The sequence below is a fragment of the Falco biarmicus genome, chromosome 3, assembly GCF_023638135.1.
Source record: "Falco biarmicus isolate bFalBia1 chromosome 3, bFalBia1.pri, whole genome shotgun sequence".
Taxonomy (NCBI): Eukaryota; Metazoa; Chordata; class Aves; order Falconiformes; family Falconidae; genus Falco; species Falco biarmicus.
In genome coordinates this window covers 70,725,428-70,736,723 of record NC_079290.1, presented here as the reverse complement: position 1 = coordinate 70,736,723, position 11,296 = coordinate 70,725,428, and the positions used below count along the sequence as shown (strand labels likewise).

General features: G+C 44.3%; 1 protein-coding gene across 1 annotated transcript in view; it reads right to left on the bottom strand.

Annotated features, from left to right (window-relative positions):
* Positions 1-4,586: 4,586 nt before the first annotated feature.
* Positions 4,587-11,296, bottom strand: part of GLIPR2 (GLI pathogenesis related 2) — a 28,427-nt gene continuing 21,717 nt past the window's right edge. Inside the window, exons 4-5 of the mRNA XM_056332528.1 lie at positions 7,201-7,278; positions 4,587-6,154 (exon numbers count right to left, since the gene is read on the bottom strand). Of these exons, the coding sequence (XP_056188503.1) occupies positions 5,994-6,154; positions 7,201-7,278 (239 nt within the window). The 3' untranslated portion in view covers positions 4,587-5,993. The remainder of the gene's footprint in view (positions 6,155-7,200; positions 7,279-11,296) is intronic.

Sequence of the window (11,296 nt, the reverse complement as noted above, 5' to 3'; positions counted from 1 at the left end):
CTCGCTATTGCAGGGGATTTTGTCTTTTTTGCAGACAGCCTGAGTAAATGTGGGGGAATGAAGAAAAGTGGAGGCAGGAGGAGAGGGGAAGCCATCTACACTGCTTGTGTAGCCAGGCAGGACATTGCTTCCTCTCAGATGGGGGCAAGTGCTACAGGCTTGGCCAAGGCGCTCCGAGGTAGCCTTGCAGCCCCAATTCCACCTGGAGCTGTGGCCAGAGATCTCCTCCTCTGTCTTCTCCCACTCCCAACACATTCACAGGCACCAGTCAGCACACCGACAGGTATCTTGCACTTTCCCTCTGTGCCCAAGGCCAGATGAGGGTATTTAGCTATTGAGGCAGTACTACAAAACAACATTGAGAACTCTATCAGCCAGGACACTAAGAAATGCCAACTTTTCATGCCATACATTTCCTTGTTGTTAGTTTGTTTTCTGGAGCCTATGTTTGATGTGGACTTTGGATGCAGGTACAGACAGAGCAGCAGGCCTAAGCTGTGGTGCCTGAGGCAGCTCTAGGTGCAGACTCCGGGCTCACTGAAAAACCACAGGACAGAACCCAAATCCACTCGCTGCTCCATCGCTGTACCTCACTCTGTGTTTCTATGGGCTCAGCTAAATCCCTTCTGAATTACATTTTCAGTCAAATTCACAGCAAAACCACCCCAACCCTGGCCCATCTTTATTCCACTGGCTTCTGTGATTATTTTAATATATTCCATAACGGAGCCGTGAGATCAAGATCATTAAAAGTTACGCCTAGAGCCAAACCTAAGGTGGCATAGATGGCAAGGCGCCGCGGGAGCCGGGGGCGGGGGGGGCCGGCGGGACTGGCGGAGGCGGGGAGGGGGGGCCGGCCCCGGCCCCGCTGCCCGCGGCGGGCGGGAACCACGGAGCGACGCTGCCACCTGCCGCCCGCCGCCCGCCGCCGCCGGGCCGGGCCGTGGCGGTCCCGGGGCCGCCCGGAGACAGGCCGCCCGGAGACAGGCCACCAGGAGACAGGCCGCCCGGAGACAGGCCGCCCGGAGACACCCGGAGACAGGTCGCCCGGAGACAGGTCGCCGGGAGACAGGCCGCCCGGAGACAGGCAGCCCGGAGACAGCCCGGAGACAGGCCGCCGGGAGACAGGCCGCCCGGAGACAGGCAGCCGGGAGACAGCCCGGAGACAGGCCGCCGGGAGACAGGCCGCCCGGAGACAGGCCACTTGCCGCTGTGGTGGCCGGGCAGCCTCGGATAGGGCCCAGCCACGCCGCCCTGCCCGGGGTTGGTTTTCATACCAAACAGGGGGGTGAAAAACATAAGGGTCCATCCCTTCAAAAGGTTTCAGCAGGCAGGCAGCAAAAAAGGACAAATTAAGTCTCTGACAAAATGGCCAGGGTGAAGAAGAAACATAGGACAGACCCTGACAGAAATCCGTTGGACACCCCACATGTGTGACTGCAGAGCAATCGCTGCCGTTTGTTCTTCTCCAGCACATTAACTGTATTTTACAGCTGTGCCCGCCTTAAGGAAGGGAGAGGCTATGTAACACCTCGGCATGTAGCGCTGGGAGCCTGGGCTCTGCAGGCCTTGCCGGGCTTTGCAGCAGGTGCATAGGGCTGGGCCCAGGGCGGGTGCCAGGCCCCCGGCCCCCCCGCAGCTCCCTGCAAACGGCGCCAGAGGGTGAGCTGGGGAGGGCCTTACCGGCACGGCTGAGGGCAAAGCGGCCTTCGTGATTGTCTCCAAAGAGCGGACAGCCAGCTAGACCTCCCTCCTGACACGCCAGTGAGCACGTCAGAGCTGATGGGTAGGGGAGAAGTTGTTCTGAACATTCCCAGCCTTTCATGATATAACCCCCCATTCTGGATTTTGATGATCAGCTTTGCCCAGGCAGGCTGCCCCCACCAGGCATCACAGAGTAGCAGGCTCTGCATCTTGGCTGTGCTTAAATGTACTCTTGCTCTCTGCAGCTCTCTTTCTTCACAGCTTCTCCTAGGTTGCTCAGATCCTGGTCTGCGTATCGTCCATGCTGTCCATGCCTGCTTTTTCTGTGTTATTTCTTTCCAGCTCACCTGATGTAACCAAAAGCCAACTGCATGTCATTGCATCGATGACAAGATTCTTGCAGTCCTGTCTTGCTCAGCATTCTCCTAGACCTGCTAGGACAGACAGCTCAGAACAGACAGAGGAATTGGTGTCTGAGCAAAACCAAACAATATAACTTCTTATTAGAGGGTATAGTAGGTAGGACCCTGATAACACTGCTCAAGAAAGTAAACCAGCTCAAAAGAGGAGCCTTGCAAGGCAGATTTACAGTGATTGCTGTGTTGTGCAAGGGTAAACGCAGCCAGACAGCCCTACTCTCCATGGAGGTACAGAGGAACTTTGAAGTGTATGGGGAGGAGCATAGAGGAGAGGGGGTCGCTTGGCCCCCAGACTGCTGTTTGGGGTATGTGGGAGCACAGCGATGGCACTCATCCCAGGAGGGCAGCAGGGGCGCCCACCATCAGAGGGTGTCTCCAGAGACCGGGAAGGGGAGGCTGAGCCAAAGCACTGCTGGAAGACTCTCAGGCCCTCCTTGGCTTTCAGCACTTAATGCTTTTCACAGAGGGTGGTTTTAACAGCTTGAAGAAGCAGGTTATTTCTTAGATTGTGACTTCCTTTGGGCTGATCATATAGGAAATCCAAGGCCTAGTCCAACTCCTGTTTTGTGTTCCTGCCACAAGAAGTGAAATCCCACAGTCTGGTGTGCAGAGTTTTGGGGAGCAGAAATTAGCTTGTGATGTCCCCCAGAAAGGCAAAGGAAGAGCTGAAAGGCACCAGAACTCAGTCTCACTATCTCCTTATGGTATGGTTTGGGAAAGGCAGTACAAGGATGGAACAGCTCACTGTGGATCTGGATGTGCAGACAGGTTTTTTGGTCTTTGGGTTGTGTAAAGTAGACAGAAATAGTGACGTACTTTTCAAATTTCACTTTCCTACTGTTTAATAACTAAAGCAGCCTACTCCTGACTTTTTCGTGTGTTCTCCCTAAAAATACAGGTTTGGGAGGAAGAATTGCCTGGGTTTTGTCCTTTGGGGAAGATAAAGGAGGGAAGCTGGCGAATTAAAATGCATAATGCAGGCTTCCCTTTTTAGCACTTTTTAAAGACTTTTCCCAGTTCTTCCCTAAGTGCTTTGGTATTATTTAAATGAGAAAATTGGAAATGAAGCCTCAGACCAGCTAGAATGCCTCCTCTTCTTTCTCCTTCTGCTGCAAAAAGACCTTAGAAACCATCTGCAGACCTCTAAAGATTTCTGTGGTATCAAAGCTGTCAGATCTGCCTTTTCTTTATTTCCATGGCTTCTATGTGTACAACCTGGCTGAGAAAGCTCTTAAGCACCTTGTTCTTCTCTAAAGTGACAGGAGACAACCTTTTTTTGCCACCTCCCAATCCCTACAGCTCTCCACGATGTGGCGGAGAGTGGAGCAGTACACCTACACAGATTCTGTATGGCTGGTAAGTCAGGTTTCAGTGTACACTTCCCAAAAATCATACGGCTTTTGAGTGAGTCACATCAGGAATGTTACCATTCCCTTTCCATTTGGACTCCTACATACACCATGGTTTACTGTGCAGCCAGAGTTCATTTGCAGAAGGCATCAACATCATGATCTTGGGTCACGAAAAACACACTGTTTAAAACAAATTTTTACAATCATACAATCATACTTGCACGGACTCTACTGAGTAGAGTGCAAGAAATATGCATTAAGTCTATTTGAGTGGCTTTGTGTTTCTTCCATGTCCTAGTACCTCTGATGTCCCCTCAAAATACTCTGCCTAAAAAGCTCTGGAAGTGCAGTTGCCACTGTAATGTTAAACAAATATAACTACAAGCTTTGTTTTGTTTTGTTCTCTCTTTACCTACCTTCCCAGTTCTCTCTGACATTAAAATAAAACCTAGATGCCAGCAGAGAAAAATTCTGACTTGACTCACTCAACTAGCATATATACACTTTTACATCAACCATTCAAGAAATTACAGGGCAAATAGCAGCAATGTCATCAGGAAAACCTAGAATATTTTAATACCATTAGTTTATTTAGCATCAGCTTTTACCTTTATGTCAGTTGCAGCAAGACTGTTCTTTTTAGAAAGTCCTGTTTTCATTCTCAGGGGTGGCAATGCTCTGCACGTGAAACGTTAGCCTATTTGGAGCTGCAACATTTGTCAGCTGAAGGCTGAAGAGAGGAAGGCCCCAAGACTGCAGTTACTGAAACACACACATCTGAGTGGGAGCTGAGTGGGTATTCCTTACTAAGAACACTGAGAGAGGGAGCAGCAGAAATAACATACAAAGCAGGAGTTCAAGACAGAAAGAGGTACGCCTCTTCATCTTCAGCTTCAAGTGCTAGCTCAGTCTTTGCATAAAGGGATGATGCATGACTTGCTGTGCGATTTATCCTTTCTTAGAAGGTCTCTTCTTTCTTTCCTGGATTAGAGTACTTGCTGCTTTTATTTGCTCCATGTTGCAAAAGTAATAATGTCCTGTATTAATGTCCTGGAAATGAAATTTGGAGATTATTCCACAAAGACTCAAGTAACAGCAAAGACTTGAGTAATTCATATTCAAAAATATTTAATTTTCAGATGTTGATTATATGTGTTAAATTCTTGGTTACAGCAAGAAGATTGTAACATACAGCATCACAGTGACATATAATCAAGCCATAACAGTGCAGTTTATTACAACTGTGTAAACAAAAAGAAGTATTTCTGTAATGGCACTCTTCATGAACCAAATTCTGGCATATTGAAACTCAGCAGAAGTCAAAAGAAACATTTACAAAGAAAAGAAAACCCCAAATGGAAGCACAGCATATGAACCTGGCCAAAATGGCCCAATTCACAAGAGAAGAAAGTGTCTTTTGAATTTTTGCTTGCTTGCTTTTAAGGAAATTCAGTCTGAAGTTTTTCAAGGCATCAATCCAGCATGTGAAGTATTTTTACTATTGAATGTTACGAACAAAGAGTAAACGTCTTTTAATTATGACCATGTGAATACCTCTTACTGTGACATTATTAAAGGAGACAAGAGATGATTTGGGAATGTTATTGTCTGTATAGCATGACACCTGAAGATATTCCTTAGGAAATAAAAATAAGTTGAGAAACAAAATCCAGCATGCTTTATCAAAGTAACTTTTTTGTGTGAAAATATCTAAGAGAAAAAGTAGTATTTTACTTTCTTGTAACAGAAGTAAACCATTTGATTATAAGACGATGTACATACTGTAAACTGTAAGATTGGGTTTGAACTTGACATACACTCATCTCAAATAGATTTTAAGTATTAGCACCTGAAATGTAACGCTAGGATTTAAACAATTTTAGTAGCTTTCAGGTCATGCATGCATTATGGTTTGCTTTATAGATAGAATTTTGCCAGCCATGTTTTAGTGTTCTGTGAGATCCTTTTAATAAAACCATGTAGGTCTGAATTCCACTACATTTTATATGTGTACCTTTCATATGGGAAGTTTTGCATATATTCCATGTGCAGAGAGAAGGCTCCAGAGTAGCAGGAGGTATAGATAGAGCAAAGTAGTTACAGTTATTAGAAAATACTGGAAAACTGGGACTACATGATGTACTTACAAGCTGGTATCTTCAGTTTACAGAAAGCTATAAATGTACTTGTTTAAAAAGAAAGACATCCAACATGTGCTTACTCACATGCTGACACAGAGTTCATGCAAACTATTAAAAAAAAAGTTACAGATTTTAACCTTCGGAAGTGCTGCATAGACTTCATCCTCAAATAAACTGAAGCCCCCTCAGAAACAACAGGGACCTAATGTGCAGATTGACTCAAGCAACATGTAATTGCTTCCTCTGTAATGAGAAGTGAACAGCAGTATCAAACAGGAAATTTCATTGAATCTTGTTTCATTTCAAACACTGTTAAGTCCAAATCCAGGTTCACTTGTCATTAAGCCATAGGACTACCTTTAAAAAAAAAAAAAAAGTTATTTTCTTGGAGGAAGGACATTTTCTTCATAATAGCCTGGATTTACTACATTTCCAGCGGGATCATATCTAGCCACCACAAATGTTGAGCCATCACTAGCAGATGCTTTTCCAACTCCCATCTTTTTTGTATTCTTCCAAACCATTGCTGTGAAGTGACCTGAAGAAAGAGGAAGAAATATTTGCATTCATTTTAGGTACTAAATCTATAATATTCCCTTTAGCACATGAGAGGTGGGGAAAGAAAGAACAATACAATACTGTTCCTTTCTCTTAACAGGAGAACAAGCTAAGGACACGAAAAAGACCCTACATAAAGGATTTTATCTTGAAAAAGCCTTATCTGATCTGGGTCTACACTATTATTCCCATTTCCATGTCATATATGCAAAATGAGAATACCTAGTAGGAGAATCATGAAAGAGATAGTTTGATGAGTATCTGATAAAATTTGACAAAGACATCACATCACGGTCCTTACTCCCTGCAATATGAATAGCAGTTTGGCCAGTGACTGTTAGACATTTGCTTTAGCCATCTCATGCTCCCCCATGTGTCTGCACGTGCAACTGTTCACAATAACATTTTTTGAGGCTTCTGCCTAGCTGTAATAGTCCACTCTGCATTGTTCTGCTCTGCCAGTTGTTCCCTCTATGCATAGAAAAATCCCATCAAAGAAAGACATTATTTTCTTCATCTGAAACAAGCTCAGGCATATCTCTTGCTTGACCATCGTTCAAGGAAAAATGTTCTATGTTCATCCAACACCAGCGTGTCAATATGCAGTCACTGGCCTGTTCCTCATCTCCAAATTATATCTGAAGTCATCTGTGTGATTGGAGTGATATAATTTGGTAAAATTCACATCAATGTAAACACCAGCATAATACATTTAATAAATACTTATATGATTCCAGTTTATATTTTCTACAAATTAATTTGCTTAAAAATAAGTTGCCTTTTAAAAACTTTGGAGTTGGAGGAAAAATGCAGTATTAAAGAACCCCACAACTTTTGCTTACTTCCTCATTTCTCAGTTGCCTTTTACCCTTCTGTCAGTTTCTAACATAAAACTTTGGGGAAAATCTAATTTTTTTCCCCTAAGAAAAATAGGTAGATCTCTTAAAAATATCAAACAAGTTGGCTAGCCAATTTTTTAAAATAAAAGCTGCATTTTTGAAAAGACAGTGCCTGGTCTGAACTTACCTGTCCCAGAAGAAAACCCTGGGTTTTGAAAGCTGTAATTTTTTATTTCACTGTACCATCTGTCAGCCACATCCTTCCCTGAAAAAAAAAAGAAATCTGCTGTGGAATCATGACATAAACACAGAAGTGTAGCTCCCTTACAGCCCAGCCAGCAAGAACCTCTGTTAATAGCTGGCAAGGACTTCTAGAAATACTTAGAAAGTCTCTATAATTTAAAGAGGTTTTGAAATGTAGGTAACATGGTAGTACATGTATCTTACCAACTTTATTGTTTTTCAATAGCTGTTGCTACTCAGTTATTACGGACTCATAGAAGGAAAGGTTGGAAGAGACCTTTAAGATCATTGAGTCCAACCATTAGCCTAGCACTGCCAAGTCCACCACTAAGCCATGTCCCTAAGCACCGCATCTACATGTCTTTTTAAATACCTCCAGGGATGGTGACTCAACCACTTTCCTGGGCAGCCTCTTCCAATGCCTGACAACCCTTTCAGTGAATAAATTTTTCCTAATTTCCAATCTAAACCTCCTCTGCACAACTGGAGGCCATTTCCTCTTGTCCTGTCGCTTGTTACTGGGAGAAGAGACTGAACCCCCACCTGCCTACACCCTCCTTTCAGGTAGTTGTAGAGAGCAATACGGTCTCCCCTGAGTCTCCTCCAAACTAAGCGACCCCAGTTCCCCCAGCCGCTCCTCATGAGACTTGTGCTCCAGACCCTTCACCAGCTTCACTGCCCTTCTCTGGGCACGCTCCAGCACCTCCATGTCCCTCCTGCAGTGAGGGGCCCAGAACTGAACACGGGATTTGAGGTGGGGCCTCACCAGTGCCCAGTACAGGAGGACAATCACTGCCCTTGTCCTGCTGGCCACACTGTTTCAGATACAAGCCAGGATGCTGTTGGCCGCCTTGGCCCCCTGGGCACACTGCTGGCTCGTGTTCAGCCAGCTGTCCACCAGCACCCCTGGGTCCTTTTCCCCCAGGCAGCTTTCCAGCCACTTTTCCTAATTTACTAAGTTACTAATTTGTTCAATACTTTTTGTTAAGCATCTCATGCCATCAGTGCCATCAGTGACTTGAGTTCTGCTTGACACAAGCACTGTCCATCAGTTTATCCACTGGAGTGCCATGACCATGTGGCTGGCACAGCCTGGCTCAAAGCCTGGGCAGGCAACCCACAAAACACCTGTAGAACCATGTCGAATTCATCCTGTTCAAGGAAGATCTCTGCAGTAAGGTGCTCACCTATTAGGTCAGAGCTGGTGAAGACTACTATACTACCACCAACAGATCAGGAAACAGGACCATCCACCAGTTCTCTACTGTTAGATCTTAACAAGGCTGAAGTTAGGAAAATCTTCAGACAAGAGAGATGTGTGGCACAGCATTTGAATTGAGATGGGGCAGATACCCCTTTAGCCCTCAAATAAATGTCCTCAAAGAAACCATCTGGCAATTTAAGACACTGAGTTTACATTTTGTTCTGCCCAGAACCTTCTGTAACTTTCTTTCAGCCTGGAATATAATGAAGGCACATCTCCTTCATCTTGGATGAGTGCTCCTGTCATTAGGCTTCTACAAACAGCTTTCACAAGATCCTCCCTCTTGGAACATGTTTGAAAAGACTGAAGTGAGCCTTGCCAGATTTTCTGAGCAAAAGGGCACAGGGGTCTTTTCTCCAGGGAGGCCTCCCACCTGTGGATGCAGGTGTATGAATATATCCTCTTACAGCTCCAGGCAAACCAAAGAAAAATGACCCTTCTGACATCCTCTAGTTTTCTGTGTTCTTCTCATCAGCATTTAATACTCCAAATTTCTAAGTGCATTCATTTTTAGGGGTTCTTACTAAGCACTACAGTCACTGTGAATGTCCACTTTGAGGCACTCTTAACTCAGGGTACTACAGATACCTCAAATACACATGCCTAGGAGCAGCTGCTGTGTGGAAGTCCTTGCATCCAGCACTGTCTCATCAAAGGCTTTCACTGACCACGGCTGTATAAGGACTGTGACTATGGCCAGTGATGTAGCACTACATGGCTGTCGGTCTTTAAGGTTGATATTTGCCAAAGAAATAATTCTTCCTCATTTTCTGTTGAGCAATTACAGAACCTGATAGAAAGGAGCAGATTCTGCTAATCTGCAGCGGGTCCCATGGAACAGGCACTCAGAGGGCAGGAGCTCAAACCAGAACTTGCAGATCCTGTGCACTCAAAAGTCAAATGTTACTTCTTTTCCATTACTGGTTGTTAGGAAATTCTTGTGTCAAACACAGGCAGGGGGGAAGGAGGCAGGTTTTTCTTTGAGCTACATCAATAATGAAATTTCTGCTTAGCATTCCAGGAGGTATAACGCAAGGCCGGTTGATTTCATAGCAAGCTGCCAACACTCTTAGGCCTACCGTCATGAAGAATGCTGGTCCCTGGTGAACTGTTGGCTGCAGAACAGCAATGACTCATGTTTTGCTATTTTGCAGCAAAAAGTCTTAAACTTGCACTGTTTAATGGTGTTAACATTTTTAAACTTCACCTTCTTATGAGTGCAGTCTGCTAAAAGGATGGCGTTGTTAGCCTGGCTGTCAGAGCCATCTCTTGAGAGGTTTGTGAACTGAAAGTAGTATGAACTTACCTATGCCGTGCTGCTTGTTACGAATAGTGCTCTCTTAGCAGAATCAATTCACATTTTCTACATAAAAAGGCAGCAAAACCTCTCTTGCTTCCCAGAGTAAATGTTTCCAGAATAAAAATAGGTTCCTTCTTTCCCTACTGTCCCTAAGCCAAACAACAAACCATGTATGTAGAGGAATGAAGGCAGTGAGTTGATGAACATTGATGATACACAGCTGTGGCCTTGCTACGTAGGCAGTGGGTTGATTGACATGGACAATGTGCAGCTGTAGCTGGTTCCTGCAAAGTGGTTAAATAGCTCTGAGGAGCATAGGAGGAGGGAGTTTAGATGTGGGAGGGGGTCTGGAGAAGGGAGACCCTAGATGTAGCAGAGACGTGAAATAGGGTGGTCTGGCCTCTGGAGGATGGAGAAACAGCAGGGACAGTAGAATCTGACCCATGGTAAAGCCTTGTTGCAGCCTGCTAGTTTTGCTTGTGCTGTGACACGTGTAGACCTGTTTTATGGCTGAAGTCTGTAACATAAATATCTGTTCATTTGTTACTCACACTAAAGCAAAAATGAAGACTGAGAAAAGTGCAAAGACCAATCTTCACACAATACAAGAGGAAAAGAAAACATACATAGTAAAAAAACCCCAAGCAAAACAAGCAGATCATCCTGTCCCCTCCTAGACTTCAAAACTATAAAGAGTTTAGATGTGTTTTGTGGTAAGCTGAGTGGAACAGAAGTACAGAATGTGACTGCAGACATATCAGGCCTTACGAAGAACATGTATTTTATGTGTATAAGTGCTTAAGTTACTAAACTATGTAAGTAGTGTTTTTACAGATGTAGGACTGCATTCCCACTGCTACCAGCGCTTCATTCCCTCTGTTAACATATCAGTGTGATGTAGTATAAAGAGCAGCTCAAGAGAAAGTCATCCCCACTGCTTACTGTAGCTCTAAGAAGTGTACCTATGCTCCATGTGACAAGAACTTTAAATCTCCATAATGGAAATATTGCAGGACACATGGAAGTTTTGACAAACACAGTATCTCTTCATAATTATTTTTTTAAAATTTAAAGAATACAATCGTGAAAATTTGGTAACTCTTTAATTCAAGGGAGACATCAATAGCATCAGGTAAGAATACCTCAATCGTGTACATGAAAGACAACGAGTATAGTTGGGCAGCACAATCTGTGATGTGTTAATTCCCAGACTTTGTAGATGAAAGCTTGCAACTTACTGCAGCCAGGCAGTGGAAGCCTAGAAGCTGATAGCTATGTTCCATTTTTCTTGCACAGGATCAGGTTATTATTATATGGCATTGCTGTCATCCTTCTTGTATTAAAAGAGTCATTGCATCACAGGATGTGAGAAATTAAAGATTAACTTGTTCCCGGCAAAAGAGAAGGTGACCAAAGGACTAGGCAACATTTGACAGACTCTTACTTGAAATCGTGTTAAAGAAGTGTCCTGTAAGT